This window comes from Aquarana catesbeiana, linkage group LG05 (genome assembly GCF_042186555.1).
Source record: "Aquarana catesbeiana isolate 2022-GZ linkage group LG05, ASM4218655v1, whole genome shotgun sequence".
NCBI lineage: Eukaryota > Metazoa > Chordata > Amphibia > Anura > Ranidae > Aquarana > Aquarana catesbeiana.
In genome coordinates, this window is record NC_133328.1 from 106,690,978 (window position 1) to 106,711,808 (window position 20,831).

The 20,831-nt window shown below is 43.6% G+C and overlaps 1 protein-coding gene across 1 annotated transcript in view; it reads right to left on the reverse strand.

Moving 5' to 3' along the window:
* DNAH11 (dynein axonemal heavy chain 11) overlaps positions 1-20,831 on the reverse strand; it is a 424,128-nt gene that overhangs the window by 324,095 nt on the left and 79,202 nt on the right. The window contains exons 15-22 of the mRNA XM_073630040.1: positions 19,825-20,220; positions 10,679-11,011; positions 9,474-9,728; positions 9,219-9,388; positions 5,481-5,703; positions 4,000-4,116; positions 3,834-3,920; positions 587-745 (exon numbers count right to left, since the gene is read on the reverse strand). Of these exons, the coding sequence (XP_073486141.1) occupies positions 587-745; positions 3,834-3,920; positions 4,000-4,116; positions 5,481-5,703; positions 9,219-9,388; positions 9,474-9,728; positions 10,679-11,011; positions 19,825-20,220 (1,740 nt within the window). The remainder of the gene's footprint in view (positions 1-586; positions 746-3,833; positions 3,921-3,999; positions 4,117-5,480; positions 5,704-9,218; positions 9,389-9,473; positions 9,729-10,678; positions 11,012-19,824; positions 20,221-20,831) is intronic.

Sequence of the window (20,831 nt, forward strand, 5' to 3'; positions counted from 1 at the left end):
ATCATTCCAGTTCCAGAGTTATCCGAGCAGCATGACCACAATGCCCATTTAGACCCTCTGTAACGGGGGGTCATGGGGTTCCGGTAAGCGGCCAGTCACTTCATTTACGGTGGTGGACCCACACGTCTGGGATTTCATTTTAATTGGACCCTTTTTTTGCATTACCACAGCACTTGCAGGGTGTTTTTTGTATATGGACTTTCCCCTCCCCCTTTTTTTTCATATTATTCTTCAAATTAAGACATTACCCTTTATATACACCGCTATCCCTTATGGTTTATGTACGAATTTGATTTGCTATTGAATATATTCCTTTTAGGGGAAGTGGGATCAATTTTTCAATCTAATATCAAGCTTGTCACATTTATCATATGTTTTCACAATATTTACTTATTATCGGCTGAGTACTCTTTTTCCAGTCATACAGATGTTAGTTTTTTGCTTTGAGCGCGAGTCAATATTTTTCTCACTTGATTTCTGTGTGTTTGTGTCACATATAGGACTCTGCAGCTTAGATGGTTAACCTTATTTAATTTTGATGCGCAGTTATTTATCTATTTTTCTTGATGAAGTGAGGCAACCATACCTGAACATTAAATATAAGATCCCACAATTCTTTGAGCAATTTTATTTCCTCCCGGCATTTCTTCATCTGCTTGTAGTCAGGAACTGCCACTTCAAACAGATCAGCTGATTCTTGAAGGTGTTTTAGTTCCTGCTCCAGCTCTCGAAGGTCTTGATTGGCCTGTGGGACAGATATGACAGAAGTATATTTTCTTTCTAAAATGAAGGCAATGAAAAGAACCATCCAATACCTAGACAGGCTCTATATACTGATAATTTATCAATGTTTGTAAAGTGTTATAAACAATATAGAGTTCTAAACAATCTCTCCAGCTAGTTCTGCACCTGGCCCAAGCTGTCTCCTCTATCAACCCTATTTGGAACAACCCAGAGCTTGTACACTTGCTTATTGTTTCCCGTGGTCTTCACTGAGTGAAAGTGAGACTGAAATATATACACCAATTATACACTTAAGGTTTTTAGTTTTTTAGGAACTGGGAAGATTTGATATTTGGTACTTTAAATATCTCCAGCACAGTGGAAGCTCAGCTTGGGCTATGTGATTCACCAATCCAACCCTCTCCACTACAGAGGATACTTTTTCAACCTAACCATACACAGCTAATTAACAGATTATACAATACTCTTCTACAAAGGGAACCCTCCAAACTGTCCCACACCCAGGATCAGTGGAATGGAGATATTACAGACATGTAAAGGTGTATATAGATGAATTACTGTGCCGCCTAAAAGAATGAGCTGCCAACACAACAATAAGACTAATTGTAAAGCGTATGTGTGAATAAATGTGTAGCGCTGAAAGTGTTCCAGGGAAGTATAAATAATCCTGAAACTGTAAATGAATAAGAATGTAACTGCGAACCTAATTAAGTGCGAATTAAGAAAAGGGCAGTCTAAATGGCCCAATAACATATGACCAGTGTTAAATCTGTACAAATAAGTAGTAACGGAAGTGCACATGTAAGTGTGGATGTTGAAACACACAAGTGAATATTATGCAATCCACGTAAAAGATATCCAATAAAAAGAAACACAATATACAAAGTGAAAGGTTCACAGAAATGAAAATAATCGTGTAGGTAGCACAATGTGATGAAATGATCAGTCCACAAAGTAAAAAGTCAACATATGATAACAATGTGATGATCCAGGAGCTGGGGCTGTATGACCGTGTGCTGAAGAGCGTGGAGAGTGATATTTCTGATCCCTACACTTGCTGACCATCTGAAAAGCGGCTGGAGCGCGTCTTCATTGAAGTTTGTCGCCTGCAACTTCGGTTTGCATCCATGCATGTATGTATGTATGATTCACCGCCGCTGGCGTGTGGATCCACAACTCAGGGCAACAGTACCAAATCCCCATCATCCCTAGACGGTGGAGGCACAACCCCAAGTTTTGCTGAATTTATTGAATATTTTGATCACCAACATTAGAAAAAGCATTGATACCTCACTTGAGACAATATTGTGATTCCATCTTGACGTCTCTTGCATATGGATCTATCATCACATTGTTATCATATGTTGACTTTTTACTTTGTGGACTGATCATTTCATCACATTGTGCTACTTGCATGATTATTTTCATTTCTGTGAACCTTTCACTTTGTATATTGTGTTTCTTTTTATTGGATATCTTTCACGTGGATTGCATAATATTCACTTGTGTGTTTCAAAATCCATACTTACATGTGCACTTCAGTTACTACTTATTTGTACAGATTTAACACTGGTCATATGTTATTGGGCCATTTAGACTGCCCTTTTCTTAATTCGCACAGGTTCGCAGTTATATTCTGATTCATTTACAGTTTTAGGATTATTTATATTTCCCTGGAATCACTCCCAGGTTGTTATAATTAACACTTTCAGCGCTACACATTTATTCACAGATATTACAGACATAACTGATTTGGGATGAAAGGATTTTTTTACTTTGCACAGTTATATCCGCAAGACATAAATATATCCAAAAAGAAAAATCTTTGCCCATGGTACTTGATGAGTTGTGCCAATTTATTAAAAAACAATACAAAATGTATTTCACATTACAGTTAAAATCAACAAGTTCGACATTATATATGTCCTAATAAAAAAATATCACAATATACATATATTCCTGGTAGTTTGTATATATATATATATATATATATACGGTGCATTCTTTGAGCTATAGTCTCTACGTGTTTCATGGGACAACGCCCATTTTCTCAGGAGACAGACAACATTCCATTTGTGTATTTCTGTGGGAAGACCGTGTCATAAGCAAAGCAAGCAAAATATGTAAAAAACCTATATATTTAAAAATAAATGTATGACCACTCAAAAGGGTGGTGGTGGTAATTCCCCCAATATAAAAAGCATACTTACACAGCAGTTGTAACAAAGAGCTTTCTATATTAGGGGAATTACCACCAACCCCCTTTTAGGTGGTCCTATATGTATATTAAAGTTTATTTTTTAAATATTTTGCTTACTTTGCTTATGACATGGTCTTCCCACAGATATGCATAAATAAAATCCTGACTGTCTCCTGAGGAAGTGGGCATTGTTTCATGAAACGCATAGAGACTACAGCGCAAAGAATGCACCAAACTGTGTATATATATATATATATATATATATATATATATATATATATATATATATATATATATATATATATATATATATAAAACCATATATATGTATATTCTACCAGGAATATATGTATAGTGTGATAAGTTTTTATCAGGACATATATAATGTCAAAATTTGTGTAATTTTAACTGTAATATGAAATAAATGTTGTATTGCTTTTTAACATATTGTAATTCATTTTTATTTGGCATCAAACTTATCAAAGTCCAATGGGCAAAATTTTCTTTTTGGTTCTTACAAGTTTCAGGGACTGACTTCTGCCTGTATCCCAGCATACAGTATATGGCCCTTGTTTTTCCTTTTTGCATAAACATATCCATTTGCGAAATTTCCATGGAGCTTATTTATTCCTGCCAGACTGTATAAAATGGGGATAAGAGACCTGCCTATATTCAAATAGTTAAGAAAATCTGTCATAAAAAGTTATAAAGTCTAAGTATTATTCTTGGACATGTATTGTGTGGAAAAATGTATGAATATTAATCTAAAAAGCATCAACTTTCCCATGTACAAAGCAGTCATACAAACCACTCTATTGACAAGGCAGGTAGGAGGAAGACATCAATGATGGGACACTAAGACATAAAATCCTTAACAGATGCTGTTTACCCTATCCAGAAGTGCATATGGCTTTTGGGCAGCATATGAGAAAGGCGCTCCCAGACAAAACTTATCCCTGAAGATATTCTGTTTCATCTGGAAAAGATAATAAAATTATTTTTCTTCTAAAAATATGTGAGTGATTAATAATGTCACAACCTTGGATGACACTTACATCAAAAGCAGCACATCGTTTCCTGATAACAGAAACCTCCAGTATCTGCAGAGGAGCCAGGTCATGCTTCACAGTAATGGCAGTTTTCTTTGTATTGTTCCATTTTTCAGGCAGTTCCTACATGAGATATTATTACTATATTATTTTGCAGGATTTGTATGGCGCCAATAGTTTGCACATCGCTTTACAAAATAAAGGGAAACAGTACAGTTACAATACAATTTGGTACAAAAGCGCTAGGAGGGCCCTGCTTGTGATCACTTACAATCTAAAAAGATGACGCAATTAGTACAAAAGGTGATAACTGTGTGGGACAAGCTAATAGAAAAAGTAAAAGTACAGTTTTCTGGTGGTAACAGGATACCCTTCCCTGAAATGAAGAGCTTTCAGGGTTCGCCTAAGGACAGACAGAGAAGGAGACCACTGGACAGATTAATATGAGTAAAGCAAGGAAACACATGAAAACAAACCTCTAAACCAGCCACTCTCAGCCTTTTCAACACATAGGAACCCTTGAAATAACTTTCTGGTCTCAGGAAACCTCTGCTAAAAATGACTATATATACACAACTCATGATACATTAGTGTGATAGTCAGTGGGAAGAATGCCTCTTACACTTGTGGTCATAGGGAAGAATTACTCCCTTACAGATAGCTAAAAAGATCAATGGTGTCAGTGGGAACTTATCTGAGAGGCATAAATTGCCCATTGCTCGAGGAACCCCTAGCAACCTCTGGGAGGTACCCTAGAGGTCCATGGAACTCTGGTTGAGAAACCCTGCACTAAACTATACTCTGCTTACATCAGATGCACATCTACTTGTCTGTGTGTGTTGGAAAATCTACCCATTACTGTCCAAGAGAAAAAGAGTGAATAGCGCAGTAGATAAAAAAAACCTGCCTAATGGTTTGTGACAGGTCAACCTGTTATTATTGCTCTCATGCCCTACATGGACCTACTATTCATTATTCACGTGATGTAATCTGTCTAAATAGACTGGCCTTTGGTGTTGGGTACCAATTAGAAACCAAGCAACATTCAAATAAAAGTTGAACAAAAATGGTCTGGCATCTAATAAGAGATGCTCTAGCTTTCATAAATATGCTTCACTTTTAAATGGCCTCTGTGACAATAAAGCTGAGTAGTACCAAATTAAGGACACCAGCATAAATTCCCAGAAATATACTCATGGTAGCAAAGTTTTCAGAATTCAAGCTGTGGATCCAAACTTCTTTGGTATGAAAGATATGATTGAAAGCTATTTTTTTAGGTTCCTATTGACATATTTTCCAGGCTATTCATAAATGCTATCCAGAAAAAAAGTATTTTGTTCACAAAACTCAGTTTGAAAATGTATAGACTTTAACATTTAACCCAAAACCCATTATAATTTCCTCTTAAACTGTTCACACTAGAGGTGATTCTGGTCAATTGTACCACCTCCTAAAAACACAAACACAGTAGATATACAAAGAGTTACCTCGAGCTGTGTATAAATATGGTCTGGCAGTTTTTGTCCATAGCTCTCGAGTAGGGCAATGGTCTGCTTAACAGGGTCAAATAAATAATCAGTTGTTGCCTGTCTGTCTCTCACAGCCAGGAGATGCTCCATGACTCCAACCAGTGCTGTATAATCTCCCTCCGGTACCTTGAGCTGTAGACCAGAGTCAGTCACCTTTATAAATTCTTCCAAGTCATTCAAACTATGAAAACACAAAAAGGACAAAAGGTCAATTGTCAAACAATTAAATGCTAACTGCACTTTCACTAAAAATTATACAGTTGTTCTTGCCTCTGAAGTTAGCAAGAGCCAGGGTAGATGAGATTTTGTTGACTTTAGAACTGCATTTGTCCCTATACAAACCTGCTGAAGCAGGTCACATGCACCTGCATTGAATTATAAATGATCTCAAAGGAATCAGATTGATCTCAAAGCAGACCATACAAAATGCCAGTAGGTCCTTCATTTAAACACTTAATGTCCACCCTATGGCAGTTTTACTGCTACAGAGCGATACCTCAGTGCCAGATCATATACTGTATATATATATACACACACATAATAAATATATATATATATATACACACACACACACACACATATATACATACACACACATACATATTTTATATATATATATATATATATATATATATATACACATATATATATATATACATACATACATACATACACACACACACATACATACACATATATATATATACACACACACATACATACATACAGTATCTCACAAAAGTGAATACACCCCTCACATTTTTGTAAATATTTTATTATATCTTTTCATGTGACAACACTGAAGAAATTACACTTTGCTACAATGTAAAGTAGTGAGTGTACAGCTTGTATAACAGCGTAAATTTGCTGTCCCCTAAAAATAACTCAACACACAGCCATTAATGTCTAAACCACTGGAAACAAAAGTGAGTACACCCCTAAGTGACCCAATTAGCCATTTTTCCTCCCCGGTGGCACTTGTTAGTGTTACAGATCTCAGGTGTGAATGGGGAGCAGGTGTGTTAAATTTGGTCTTATCGCTCTCACTTTTTCATACTGGTCACTGGAAGCTCAACATGGCACCTCATCGCAAAGAGCTCTCTGAGGATCTGAAAAAAAGAACTGTTTTTCTCCATAAAGATGGCCTAGGCTATAAGAAGATTGCCAAGACCTTGAAACTCAGCTGCAGCACAGTGGCCAAGACCATACAGCGGTTAACCAGGACAGGTTCCACTCAGAACAGGCCTCGCCGTGGTCGACCAAACAAGTTGAGTGCACGTGCTGAGTGTCATATCCAGAGGTTGCCTTTGGGAAATAAACGTATGAGTGCTGCCAGCATTGCTGCAGAGGCTGAAGGGGTGGGGGGCCAGCCTGCCAGTGCTCAGACCATACGCCGCACACTGCATCAAATTGGTCTGCATGGCTGTCGTCCCAGAAGGAAGTCTCTTCTAAAGATGATGCACAAGAAAGCCCGCAGTTTGCTGAAGACAAGCAGACTAAGGACATGGATTACTGGAACCTTGTTCTGTGGTCTGATGAGACCAAGATAAACTTATTTGGTTCAGATGGTGTCAAGCGTGTGTGGCGGCAACCAGGTGAGGAGGACAAAGACAAGTGTGTCTTGCCTACAGTCAAGTATGGTGGTGGGAGTGTCATGGTCTGGGGCTGCATGAGTGCTGCCGGCACTGGGGAGCTAAAGTTCATTGAGGGAATCTTGAATGCCAACATGTACTGTGACATACTGAAGCAGAGCATGATCCCCTCCCTGCGGTGACTGGGCCGCAGAGCAGTATTCCAAACACACCTTCAAGATGGTCACTGCCTTACTAAAGAAGCCGAGGGTAAAGGTGATGGACTGGACAAGCATGTCTCCAAACCTAAACCCTATTTAGCATCTGTGGGGCATCCTCCAATGGAAGGTGGAGGAGCGCAAGGTCTCTAACATCCACCAGCTCTGTGATGTCATCATGGAGGAGTGCAAGAGGAATCCAGTGGCAACCTGTGAAGCTCTGGTGTATCCTTGCCCAGGAGGGTTAAGGCAGTGCTGGAAAATAATGATGGCCACACAAAATATTGACACTTTGGGCTCAATTTGGAGATTTTCACTTAGGTGTGTACTCACTTTTGCTGCCAGCAGTTTAGACATTAATGGCTGTGTGTTGAGTTATTTTGAGGGGACAGCAAATTTACACTGTTATACAAGCTGTACACTCACTACTTTACATTGTAACAAAGTGTAATTTCTTCAGTGTTGTCACATAAAAATATATAATAAAATATTTACAAAAATGTGACGGGTGTACTCACTTTTGTGAGATACTGTACATACATATTATGGCTCCTACGGTTAGGGAGCCTGATCCCACACAGCGGCAGCAGAGCACTGAATGTCCGCCGTCTCCTGCCGGTCATCGAGCAGAGAGGCAGAACGGCGGTCTCCCTATGCAAACAAGGCAGATCGCCGTTCTGACAGGAGGGAAGGTATGGATCCTGTGTCTCTGCAAAGCAGTAAAAGCACCTCCCACAGTTTAGTAAAACACATGTTACACAGTTAAACCTTTGAGTGCCCCTGATGCTAACCCCTTCCCAGCCAGTGTCATTCGTACAGTGACATTGCTAATTTTTTTGCACTGATCACTGTATTAGTGTCACTGGTCCCCAAAAAAAGTGTCAAAAGTGTCAGAATGTCCGCCGCAATATCACAGTCCTGCTATAAGTTGCTGATCGCCACCATTACTAGTAAATAAATAAACATATTCCATAGTTTGTAGACACTATAACTTTTGCGCAATCCAATCTATATATGCTTACTGGGATTTTTTTAACCAAAAGGCAGTATACATATTGGCCTAAATTTATGAAGAAATTTGATTATTTCAGGGTTTTTTTTTATTGGATAGGTTTTAGAGCAGAAAGTAAAAAGTATTTTTTTTTTTTTCAAAATTGTCGGTCTTTTTTTGTTTTTAGTGCAAAAAAATTGAAAAAAGCAGAGGTGATCAAATACCACCAAAAGAAAGCTCTATTTGTTGGAAAAAAAAGTGGCCGGATCATGAAGGGGGTAAAGCTTTGGGAGGTCAAGCGGCTAATTTAAATTCTTTTGCTAGCATTTAAAGAGTGTTCATTGAACATGGGAGACCTACTCTGCACTGTGCTGACTAGCCAATCTCCCCAAGCAGATTTTCAAAGACTCAAAACCTTAGAAGAGGGGGCAGAAGAGCGGAGGGGGGTCAGCTAGGGACGAAGGGGAAGAAACAGGAGTGGAAGCTGGGTCGGCTTTTACAGGTGCATATCCATCCCTGTGTTTTCCTCTTGCAGCAGCTGAATGCTAGTAGGTGGTAGAGGAGGAGAAGCGGCCTTTCAGCTGCTGCAAGAGGATCAATACAAGCTGTGGTGCCCCTCTCAATGCCGCGCCCCGGGCAGTCACCTTCCCCCAGTTTCGGCCCTGAGCATCGCATCACAGCATCTTATTAAAACACTAAGACAACCAGTAACCTGCTGTACCTAATCAATATACTTCTTTGAATAATGAGCCAATATATATTCTCCTCTTTACATAATATATCTGCTCATGATATGCACTGGATAATATAGATATATAGGACACAGGAGATCTCAAATAAGTTTCTGACAAACAATCATCACCAAATTTCATTGAGTATATGTAGACTGCATATCACCTTCCGAACTGCATATTACCTATCAACAACAAATCTGATAAGATGCTCTTTAAACATCCAGCTCCACTTCCTTATTACGAGGAGCATGCTTGTTTTAAAAGGCTTCAAGTCAAGCTGGAACCAACTCTCAAAAACCTTGGTATCTTCAGAAGCAAAGATCCGTGTGTAAATATTTTCATAGATGTCAATCTGAAGCAAGTAAACATAAGTTGTGTTAAATGTGCTTTTCTCAAATATGGCACAGTGCGTAATTCTGTAAAATACTACTTCTTGCCTGCTCTTTAAACTGCTCAATAGTAGGAAGACTTTCTGGGACCCCATCATCCTCATGTGCTTCAATTTCCTCAGATGTCAGCATGTGACCATACAGGAGAAACTGTTTCATAAACTCAGATCGGTCATCGGTCCACAGATAGGAATATGAATCATAGGTACTTCTGTAATCTAAGACTTTGCCAATGATGGTGGTGACTTTCTCCATAATTTCTTGCCGAATTTCAGAAAGGTCAGTCATCTCATCAAGGTCATTCTGTAAAAAACACGAAAATAATTAAACCTCCTGAAGACAATTTCAAGGCATAGTATGACATTTAAAGATATTGAGTCATTAAATCTCAATGAAAATAAACAAATTATTGTGTGGAGGAACATGTACTAATGCTATAAAGAAACAAGAAGTAGAGAACTGTAATCATTAAACAACATCCAAAAGAATCTGGCCGTGGGTTATAAGAACTTGGGTCTGCTGCTTATTTCTCAAGCTCTGTTTGATGACTCTTATCACCTGCATGTTTGGAGGTTCAGTTGGGCATTGCAGATGCATGAATGTTACCCCACAGGACAATTATAACCTACTGTACCACTCCTGCCACCAGTGTTGCTGAAAGCCACTTCATTAAGAAATGTCAGGTTGTACTCAATGGTTCCTGTTGACATCCATTCAACTATCGGACACAGTCATCTTAAAAAAAAAAAATGGGGGGCTGGAAAGAGCATGGTGAAGGGGAGTAGATCTGTGCAAACTTTGCAGTAATGTGAAGAGGACCTGTACTGGAGGGTGAAGGACATTGGGGGTGGTGGGGTTGTGGGGCTAGAGTGTGGAGAGGACAAAGTGCTATGCAATCTCTGCAGCACTGTGAAGAGGACTTGTTCCTGAGGATAAGGGGGACATGGCAGGCAGGAGGGAGCATGGAAAGGACAAGTATCGCTGTAAAAAACCCTAAGTATTGTATAGAGGACCTGTGCTGGAGAATCATAAGGATGTTGCACACAGGAGGGAAAATGGGGAGGGAAATAGATGCTGTGCAATCTCTGCAGTAGTGTAAAGAGGGCCTCTGCTGGAAGATGTGGAGGGCAGAAGGAACCACAGGGAGGGTGAGTAGTGCTATGTAAACTTTTTTTTTTAACAGAAAGAAATAAACTATTTTTTTCATAGAGTAGTCAGCCATTTGCAGATGCTCTTTAAAGTAAAACGTTTACCTGATAATTGTCCACTCCAAAATGTTTTGCAATTCTTTTTACTTGTCCTGACATTTTAAATATGTCACCCAATAGCTCCTCCATAAGGTCATAAAGACCATCGCCATCCTCCTTCTGCAGTGAAGGCTTAAATACAATTTCATTACCACTGAGTGACATTTGTGCTTCAAATAAAGGTGCCGGCTTTAACTTTTCATCTGTGTTCTGTATGAAGAACTCCATGGAATGCAGAATAGTGTTGTATAAGCCATCTATTACAATGTCATCCATGTATTCCACATAGATTTTCCAGGAGTCCACATCAGGAACAGCCTTTAAGAGTTTCATGTTATCCTATGCATGAATTAAAACAATACATCAGTTAAAACAAAAAGCATAAGAAAACATAGTGCATATGAAATCAGGCTATGTTAACTCTAAATAAAAGCTCCAGAAATGTATGAACTAAAATGCAAACCACGAGCACTTGCAATTGCCTGCAGCTGTACTGATTACCACTGCTTAATGTGCAAGGGTTTTCTTTATGGTCAGTGTATGTAGTCTACAGTGGCAGACTATAAAATGTTCACCTTCACTTAAAAATAAATTGTGAACGTGCGATAACGTTATAAAATTGGGTCACATGTTCCTGCTGTCTTTTTCCAAAAGAGGATTCTAGTTGCTGATGGTATGTAGGTTCAGTATGTGGCAAACATAATGGTGGACACTGAAATCTGCTATGTCTTTAGGGTATGTACCTCCTGGCTCTATGTGTGTAGTGTTGAGGTATGTTCACACTAATGAATGGGATGCCTTTGCATTGTATCCGCATTTGGGAGTTGTTGCTATGAATAATTTGTACATAATTCATCTCTATTGTAGATTCAGATTACAAAATACAAAGTTTGACATATGATAAATACACTAAACAGTATGTTCAGATCAGAAACATTAAAATCAGTTTAAAGAGAGTAACATGTGATGGCATCTGTTGTCACAACAAAAATTGCCTATAAATGTATGTGTAGCCAAAACTTTTTTTTTTAAGTTTTGGATACAGTAGGGAAAGGTTAAAACTCAGTTTATTTTAATTTTTTTTAGGTCTGTGCCCCAATGGGGAGATTTCTCTTCACTTCCTGTCCCAAAAACGGAAAGGGTTAAAAGCGCTCGTGTTGCAGGGCTGCCAAAGCGCTTTGCAGGCGCTTCGCCAGCGCTGACTATTCATTTCAATGGGCAGGGCGTTTTGGGAGCGGTGTATACACCGCTCCCAAACCGCCCCAAAGATGCTGCTTGCAGGACTTTTTATAACGTCCTGCAAGCGCACCACCCCCGTGTGAAAGCACTTGGGCGTTCACACCGGGGAGGCATGAGAGGCATTTTTCCGGCGCTTTAGAGGCGCTATTTTTAGCACTAAAATGCCTGAAAAACTCCTTCAGTGTGAGACCCCTTTCACACTGGGGCGGTGCCGGCGTTAGTGCTAAAGCACAGCTAGTTTTAGTGGAGTTTTATCGATGTTATAGCAGCGTTTTTTGGCTGCTAGCAGGGTGCTTTAAACCTCCGCTAGTGGCTGAAGAAAGGATTAAAAGCGCCGTGTTGCAATGGGCAGGGCGTTTTGGGAGGGGCGTAAACAGCACTCCTGCACCATCCCAAAGATGCTGCTTGCAGGACTTTTTTTCCTATCCTGCAAGCGCACCACATGAGAGGCACTTTTCAGGCACTATTTCTAGTGCTAAAACGCCTGAAATGCACCCCAGTATGAAAGGGGTCTCAAAGGGGTCTAAAGGTTTACATGGAGGATAATAGGGTGGGGCAGGGTGTGGCTGGGTGGTCCTAATGGGTTGCTAGGTGGGTGTTGGTCTGTCAGTATCACTTGGAATTTGGACAGCAACCGAGTAGATTCTCCGAGTAGTTTAGCTGTGTCTGGCAGTTAACAGAATTAAGATGAATGAATGAATGAATGAATGATCTGTAATGCGCTGCAAATGCGAACTGAATCACCTCAAGGCGCTAGATGCATTCTCTGTTGTCAGCTTCTTAGAAAAGGAAGGTCTTTAGTTTTTTCCTGAAGGCCTGGTGGTTTTCTTCCATGCGGATGTTGGTTGGAAGAGCATTCCACAGTCGAGGTCCTTGGACTGCAAATCTTCGTTCTCCCTTTGCTTTGTAGCGGTATTTGGGAATGATAAGGAGGTTTTGGTTGGCTGATCGAAGACTGCGATTCGGTGTGTAGTGTTTTATTTTCTCCTGGAGATATAGCGGAGCATTTCCTTGTATGCATTTGTGGGTGAGGCAGAGGGTCTTGAATGTGATCCGATTCTTCACGGTTAGCCAGTGTAGACTCTTTAGGGCTGGGGAGATGGATTCCCAGGGTTTTTTTCCTGTTAACAGTCTTGCCGCCATGTTTTGGACGAGTTGCAAGCGCGCAAGCTGATATTGGGGTAGTCCTACGTAGAGCGAATTTGCGTAGTCGAGTCGGGAATTGATGATTGTTCCCACAACTGCCACTTTGTCCTCTTCTAGGATGAAGGGGATGAGTCTGTGTAGCTGGCGGAGGAGATGGTGGGATCCGCTCACCACTGATCCTATTTGTGCATCCATTGTCATTCCTGAGTCAAAAATGACTCAGAGACTCTTGGCTTTGGTGCTTGGAGAGATGGTCTGTCCGAGGATGGTGGGAGGTGTCCACGGAGTCTTTATTTTGGAATTTTTGTTCTTGACAATATGCTGGCCAGGATTCGCGCGGCGGCGGTTGCCAATGGACCGCAATGGCTACATGACCAATTGTCTGGACTTTTGCCGGAGTCGGGGCAGGTAATTGCTACACCTGCCCCTTCTATTACACGCGCAAAGAGGTCAAGGCCTCCTGAGCGTTTGAGCCCTGAACTGACTCCGAGGGGGTGTCGCCGCGCTGGGAGCCCAGTAATGGACCCTTCAGCTTCTGCAGCCAAGAGAACGCCTTCTCAGCAGGCTAGCGGAGCTGGGAGGAATCCTCTTCACAGGCGTCCCCCTGGGGAAAGAAGTGGGTCAGCCACACGATCCCACCCCCCTTCTACAGCTTTACAGGACCATACGGCTGCCTCTGCGGGTGCTACGCTGCCATTAGAGCAGCCCTGCGGGGGAGAGTGCATTCCCCCAGTGCCGGCCTGATGCCCGGGATGGCCGGGACTGTCAGCAGAAGAAGCAGAGGTTACCAGAGGGGAGCCGGCACCGAGCCTACAGCTCAGAGGAACCAGCGTACAGCTTCTGTCACAAGCCCTAGGCAGAGAGCGCAGCGGGGGAGGAGGAACTCGAGGGAGAACGGAGCGGCGGCCTCCGGTGACGTCATTGGCCAGCGCCTGTCAACGGGGCGAAGTACGGGCATGATACATGAAGAGGCAGAGCGGTCGGAAGGAGAACTGTCAGTATCTGAGGATGGAGAGGTGGGGGCGGGTGCCGGCCCAGGGAGAAAAGAGGATGATCAGCTGCAGGGATCCGGAGTGACGGCTGAGCGGTCTGGGCAGCCTGGTAAGTACTATCCATGTGTGTCTTATGTGTCTACTGTTATGTCGTCTGAGTCTGCTGTCAGTACAGGAATCTTGTCACAGGGGCAGGTACAGGAGAAGGGGGGCTCTGTGGCTGGAGGACAGCAATCTATGGGGGGGGGGGTGCTGTGATGGGCCTAAGGCAAGACTCTGCTGTTAGGGAGATAGCCTTAGAGGACACGGCTGTGAGGGGGGGTCCTTGCTAGGGGTGCCGTCGGTGGTGCCGGCAACGGCAGCCGGGACGACTGGTGTGGCTGAACTACTACAAGCATTCATGGCAGGTTTCAGTGAGGTGCTAGCCAGGTGCGACACAGGAACAAGTGCGACTGGGGTTGTTTCCCCGGCGTCAAGTGCGACTGGGGTTGTTTCCCCGGCGTCGGCATGGACGGCTGCGTAGTCTCCAATAAGTTCATCAGGGGATGTGGCCAGCCAGGGCTCGCCTGGGGGGCTAGCGGAAGGGGTATCAGTGACGTCCCCCCAGGAGGGGGCAGGGCAGGCGGTGGTGGCTACGTCATCCGCAGAGGCATCGTCGCAGAGCTCAGTCAAGGCGGCTGAGGAGGGAAAGAAGTCCACGGGGGACGCCGAGGGTGTTCGTTTAGCAGATGCGGCAAAATGCGAAGTATATGTGTGCTTCGAGGAACCGCTGGGATCTCATTTAAAACAGGAAGTGCGTGACAGGATTTGGAAAGGTGAGTACGTGGAGATATTCTCCCTGTTACCCCTAGAAAAGTTTAACCTGGACAAGGTCAAGCCGGATGAGAGTAAGAAGGAGGAAGAGGAGAAGCGTTGATACCGGCTTATTCCCAGGACTTTTGGGAATTGGCTACAGGCGTTCAATATTCTTGCCAGTGTCATAGGCAAGAAGTCTCCAGATCAGTGCTCCGCGCTGTTTTGTTACGCGGATGCAATTGGTGAGGCGCAGAGGGTGTACGGGGGAGTGTCTTGGTTGCGTTACGATGAACAATTCCGTCAACGCAAGGCGCTCAGGCCATCAATTAGGTGGGACCACAAGGATATCAGCTTGTGGATGAAGTTGATGACCCAGGCGCGGGCGACAAACACCCCCTTTTCAGGGGGGGCTGGTGGGGGAGCAGGAACCGCGTCACCATCGGCCGGAAAGGTTTCTGTTGGCAGTTCAATGAAGGGAACTGTAAATTCGGGGGATCATGCCGGTTCCGACATGAATGCTCAGGCTGCGGGGGATCTCATCCACTTGCGAAATGCTTCAAACAAAACAAAGGTAAGTCTGGTGAAGCTGGCAAGAGGGAGGATGCCGGTGAAGGTGGAAAAACTGGCTCCATTCCTAAGTAGGTATCCTGATCAAATGGCGGCACGGCTTCTTTTACATGGTTTTTCTGTAGGTTTTAGGATCCCTTGCACTTTATCCGGTGTTCCTCCTGTCCCTGCTAATTTGTTGACGGCGCGACACCAATCGGTGGTGTCGGAGAAATTGGCTAAGGAAGTGGTTTTGGGTAGGATGGCAGGCCCTTTCGAAGCACCCCCTGTAGCGGAGTTGGTTATCTCTCCGTTGGGAGTGGTTCCCAAGAAGGAACCCAATTCTTTCCGGTTGATCCACCATCTTTCATATACGCATGGTTTGTCGGTTAATGATGCCATTGACCGCAAGTTTTGTACGGTCTCTTATGCATCTTTTGACAAGGTGGTTAGTTGGGTTCGGAAGTTTGGCAAGGGGGCTCTTTTGGCGAAGACGGATATAGAATCGGCTTTCCGCCGGTGCATCCCGACAGCTTCCGTTTGTTGGGCTGCATGTGGGAGGGTCATTATTTTGTCGATATCTGCCTGCCTATGGGTTGTGCCGTATCTTGTTCACTTTTCGAAACGTTCAGCTCCTTTTTGGAATGGGTGGTGAGGGATGTGTCCGGTTTGCATCCCATAATTCACTACCTGGACGATTTCTTGGTGATTGGCCCTTCAACGGCTAGGGGGTGCCATATTCTGTTGGCCACGTTGCAATACGTTTTTGGGTTATTCGGTGTACCTTTGGCGCAAGAAAAAACTGAAGGGCCAGTCACCACGCTGACATTTCTGGGGATTGTGATTGACACGGTGCATATGGAGTGCCGGCTCTCCTTTGATAAGGTGGAGGACATGCAGGCAGCAGTGTCCTTTGCCCTCGGCAGCAACAAGATTCGCTTGCGTTCATTGCAGTCTTTGTTGGGCAAGTTGAATTTTGCATGCCGCATTATGCCCATGGGCAGGATTTTCTGCAGGCGTTTGGCTTCGGCCACGTCAGGGGTCAAGGCACCGCACCATTTTGTGCGTTTGTCTAAGGCACACAAAGACGATTTGCGGGTATGGCAGTTGTTCCTGGCACAGTTCAATGGTAGGTCATTGTGGATGGATGAGGTGGTTTCTGCGTGCGACTTGGAGCTTTATACGGATGCGGCCGGGGCAGTCGGTTACGGAGCAATCTTGGGGAGTCCGTGGAGTGCTGGTGAATGGCCGGACTCATGGCGCAAGGCGGACTTACTGGGCAATCTGGTGCTGTTGGAGCTATTTCCCATTGTGATGGCGGTGGAAATTTGGTAGCATGAATTTAGGAACAAACGGGTTCTGTTTCACTGTGACAATCTGGGGGTTGTACAGGCTATTAACAAAATTTCCGCTTCTTCCCCACCGGTGGTGCGTTTTCTGAGGCATTTAGTGCTGTTATGTTTTTGTCTGAATTGTTACGTTCGTGTTGTTCGTGCGCCGGGTGTGACCAATAATGTGGCTGATGCTTTGTCTCGCTTACAGTGGGACAGATTCAGAATGCTGGCGCCGGGAGCGGAGCAGCATGGCAGGCCTTGCCCGGACCACTTATGGGACATCGCATTCGAACGGTAACAAGGCTCATCAAGGATTCTGTGTGCACTGCTACGTGGACCACATATGAGAAGGTTTGGGGGGAGTGGCTTGCACTCGAACGGGAGGTAGGTGGATGTGCTAGCGAAGGTGACCATTTGTGCTTGGTGCTAGAATTCATTGGCAGGAATGTGGAAGGTGGAGTTTTCGCATCCAAATTGGGTCAAAAAATGTCGGGCTTGGCTGTTTGGTTTCAATTGTCTGGGGTTGGGGATGTCACCAAGCATGCTTTGGTGAAACGGGTTTTGCGGGGCTACAGGCGGGGTAAGAACACACGGGATTCCCGCCGCCCGGTTTCATTCAGCATGCTAGGGGCTATCATAGGTGTCATGGGTGAGGTTTCTTCCTCGCCTTACGAGGCTGTGCTTTTTAGAACGGCATTTATTTTGGCGTTTTTTGGGGCGTTCAGAATTGGAGAATTGGTGTGCAGGTCAAAACGGCGTGGTGGTAGTTTGGACTGGGCTGATGTGGTGCTTAGGGGTGAAGTGGTGTCCCTTTTAATTCACAGGTCCAAAACTGACCAAGGTGGTAAAGGTGCATGGGTTACTTTGGGGGAGGTAAGGGGCTCGCCCTTGTGCCCTGTTTGGGCAGTTCGGGAATGGTTGGAGGTCAGGGGCACGGACCGCGGTCCTTTTCTTCAACATAGTAATGGGTTTGCGTTGTCTAGGTTTCAGTTTGGGGCCGTTTTCAAGAAGTGTCTCCTGGCTGCGGGTTTTTCGACACAGAATTACTCCTCCCATTCTTTCAGAATTGGAGCGGCTACCGAAGCGGCCCGATGGGGCCTGGAAGACAAGCTAGTGCGTCAACTTGGTAGATGGGAGTCACAATGTTTTCGACTGTATGTGCAGCCTCATCTATTGTGAGATTGTGTAGGTGGTAGGTAAGCACAGTTAAGTGGGGGTGTAAGGTGATCTTGTTTTACGTGTGTTTCTGTTTCTTGTGTTTTCTTACATGTTTGTGGGTGTTCAATTGTTGGTTTCTTGTCGTGTGTTTTGGTGCTGGGGATTTGTGTTGTTTATGTTTTGTGTTACTTTACAGGTTCTGAATGTTTGGTGTGGATCCTGGGGGGCTAAGAGGGCTGAGGTTAGGCAGGATGGTCGTCAGTTGGGATTCTCCAGAGAACAGGTCAGGATCCGGTGGATCGGGGTCAGGGGCATGTTGTGGTCAAGGGTTCTTCCAGAAGTGCACCATTACACCAGGCTTGACAGGCCCCCTGACGTGCTTTTACTTCATGTGGGAGGAAATGATTTGGGGCTCTGGGCGTCCAGGGAATTATGCAGAGACATTAAATATGATCTCTTAAGATTGCGTACCCTGTTCCCGGACACAATTGTAGTATGGTCGGACATGGTGGCCAGGGCCTCCTGGCGTTTGGCTGTATCTGTGGAGCAGCTTAATAGAGCCAGGATCAAGATCAATAAGGCTGTAGCAAAATTTTTTGTCCGCAACGGCGGTTTGGCGAATCGTCACAGGGAATTAGAGCAGGATCCATGGTTGTACTTGAGAGGGGACGGGGTTCATTTGAATGCAGTTGGGATTGATCTTTGGTTCCTGGGCTTACAAGATGGCATTCAAAGAGCTCTGTGGGTGTGGCGGGCCGCCCAGGCGTAAGGTTTCACGCCGGGCGTCTTGGCAGAGGTCGTAGGGTTTTTGAAGGCGGGGATAGTGAATTTCTTTGGAAAAAAGATGGGTTGGGCTCATCTCTGGTAGGGGTGTACCTGCCCTAATAAGGGCGGGAGTAATAGTTGGCTGTATTGGCTGGTGAATTTGCCTAAATTTGTCCCAGAGCTGGCGTAAAGCACGGCCGAGGGCCGTAATAGGCAAGGTAATGCCAGATACAGAAATTTGAGCCGTCAAGGGTGCCTTCAAAAATCCTATGCAGTTTTTTCAAGTCAGTTATTTCTTTTGTTAAAGTTTTGTTATGGTTTGTTTTTTGTGTAATAAAATAGGCTGCTATGGCCATTTTAACCCAAAAACAAGTTGTCTGGCTTAATTATTGTAATTCGGTAAGGTGGTAATTGGGTGATGGCATACAGCCGATAATGTGGGCAATACCCCAATCAAGTACAATTGGTCTGCTGTTCTAGTAAATAGCTAACTAAACTCTCAGTCTTTTAAGAAGGCATTTCACTGTAGCCAGCGTACGCAAATATTTACCAAAATATTAAACAAAATAAAATAAGAGTTTCACACGGGGGATCCGTATGTCTGTTTTTCATCCTTCCGTTTTCGGATGAAAAACGGACATACATGTATCCCTATGGAGCGTCGGATGTCAGCGGTGACATGTCCGCAGACATCCGACCCGCTCCGATCCGAAAAGTGTTACGGAGGAAAACCCTACTTTTCCATCCGTTTTCGGATCGGATCGGGTGATGACAGACTCTACGGTCCGTCATCATCCGATCCCCCATAGGGGAGAGCGGCGCTCTGACAGGTCCATCGCTGCACAGTGTGCAGCGACGGACCTGTCATTTTCCTGCTCAGCGGGGATCAGCGGAGCGATCCCCGCTGAGCAAGCAGGTGTTCACGGGGCGGATCATCGCTGATCCGCCCCGTGTGAAATAGTGACACAATTAGGTTAAATTAATTTTCCTATGACTGATCCTCAGTTTTCGCTTTAAAAGGATAGAATGATCTTGCTTACCTAACCAGCAGACTGTCTACCTCTGAGATGGAACCTCTGGCTCAGTAAGTGACCCTCAGTCTCCTAAAACAATTAGCAGGCTTTTTACAATATCTTTTAATATTACAAAAAAAAACATAACTGCAAAACTCAGGTACCTCAGCCAGGCTACGTAGTTTATATCCATCTTCTTGAAATAATTTGTATTTTTTATTTACTTGTTCACTTTTGTCCTCCAAATTGATCAAGGCATCTTTTTTGTTGTCCTTTCGGGAAAATAAAGCCTGCTCTGCCCATGTAGTCATAATCTGCTGCATTGTGGCTATGTTGTCCTTTGACTTCTGTACTCTTCTCTCCAAGTCATACACTACGGATTTTACTTGAACAATGTAATCCCAACAGTCATCACGATTCCATGTATAGAATTTCTCAGCATCTTTTAACTGTTCATCGATGGCCTCCATATCTTCTTTAATTAAGGGGTATTCTACTTCTAGCACAGTTTGCTTTAGTTTATTGTACCACTGTACCAGAAGGTCCAAACTTCCAATATACTGTAAAAAAATATCAGCACAAGAAGCAGTTATTACATTTATCTATACACATTTACTAACTTCTCTGCTGCCCCATATTTGGAACAACAAAGGGTGCAGCAAAATCTGAGCAATACACACTAAAGAGCATGTGCAGAGTGCCTCCTAGGGCTCTGTTACATAGTAGGTGAGGTTGAAAAAAAGACACAAAGTCCATCAAGTCCAACCTATGTGTGTGATTATATGTCAGTATTACATTGTATATCCCTGTATGTTGTGGTCGTTCGGGTGCTTATCTAAACGTTTTTTGAAACTATTGATGCTACCCGCTGAAACCACCGCCTGTGGGAGGGAATTCCACATCCTTGCCGCTCTTACAGCAAAGAACTGAACATGTCTTTTTTGTGTTCTATCTTAGCCGCCCTAATTGCACCCTTACATTTTCTTACATTTTCAGTGCCATCAGTGCTGCCTATCAGTGCTGCCTATCAGTGCCCATCAGTTTTTTTTTTCAAAATTGTTGCTCTTTTTTTGTTTATAGCGCAAAAATTAAAAACCGCAGAGGTGATCAAATACCACCAAAAGAAAGCTCTATTTGTGGGAAGAAAATTCTAAACATTTAGTTTGGGTAC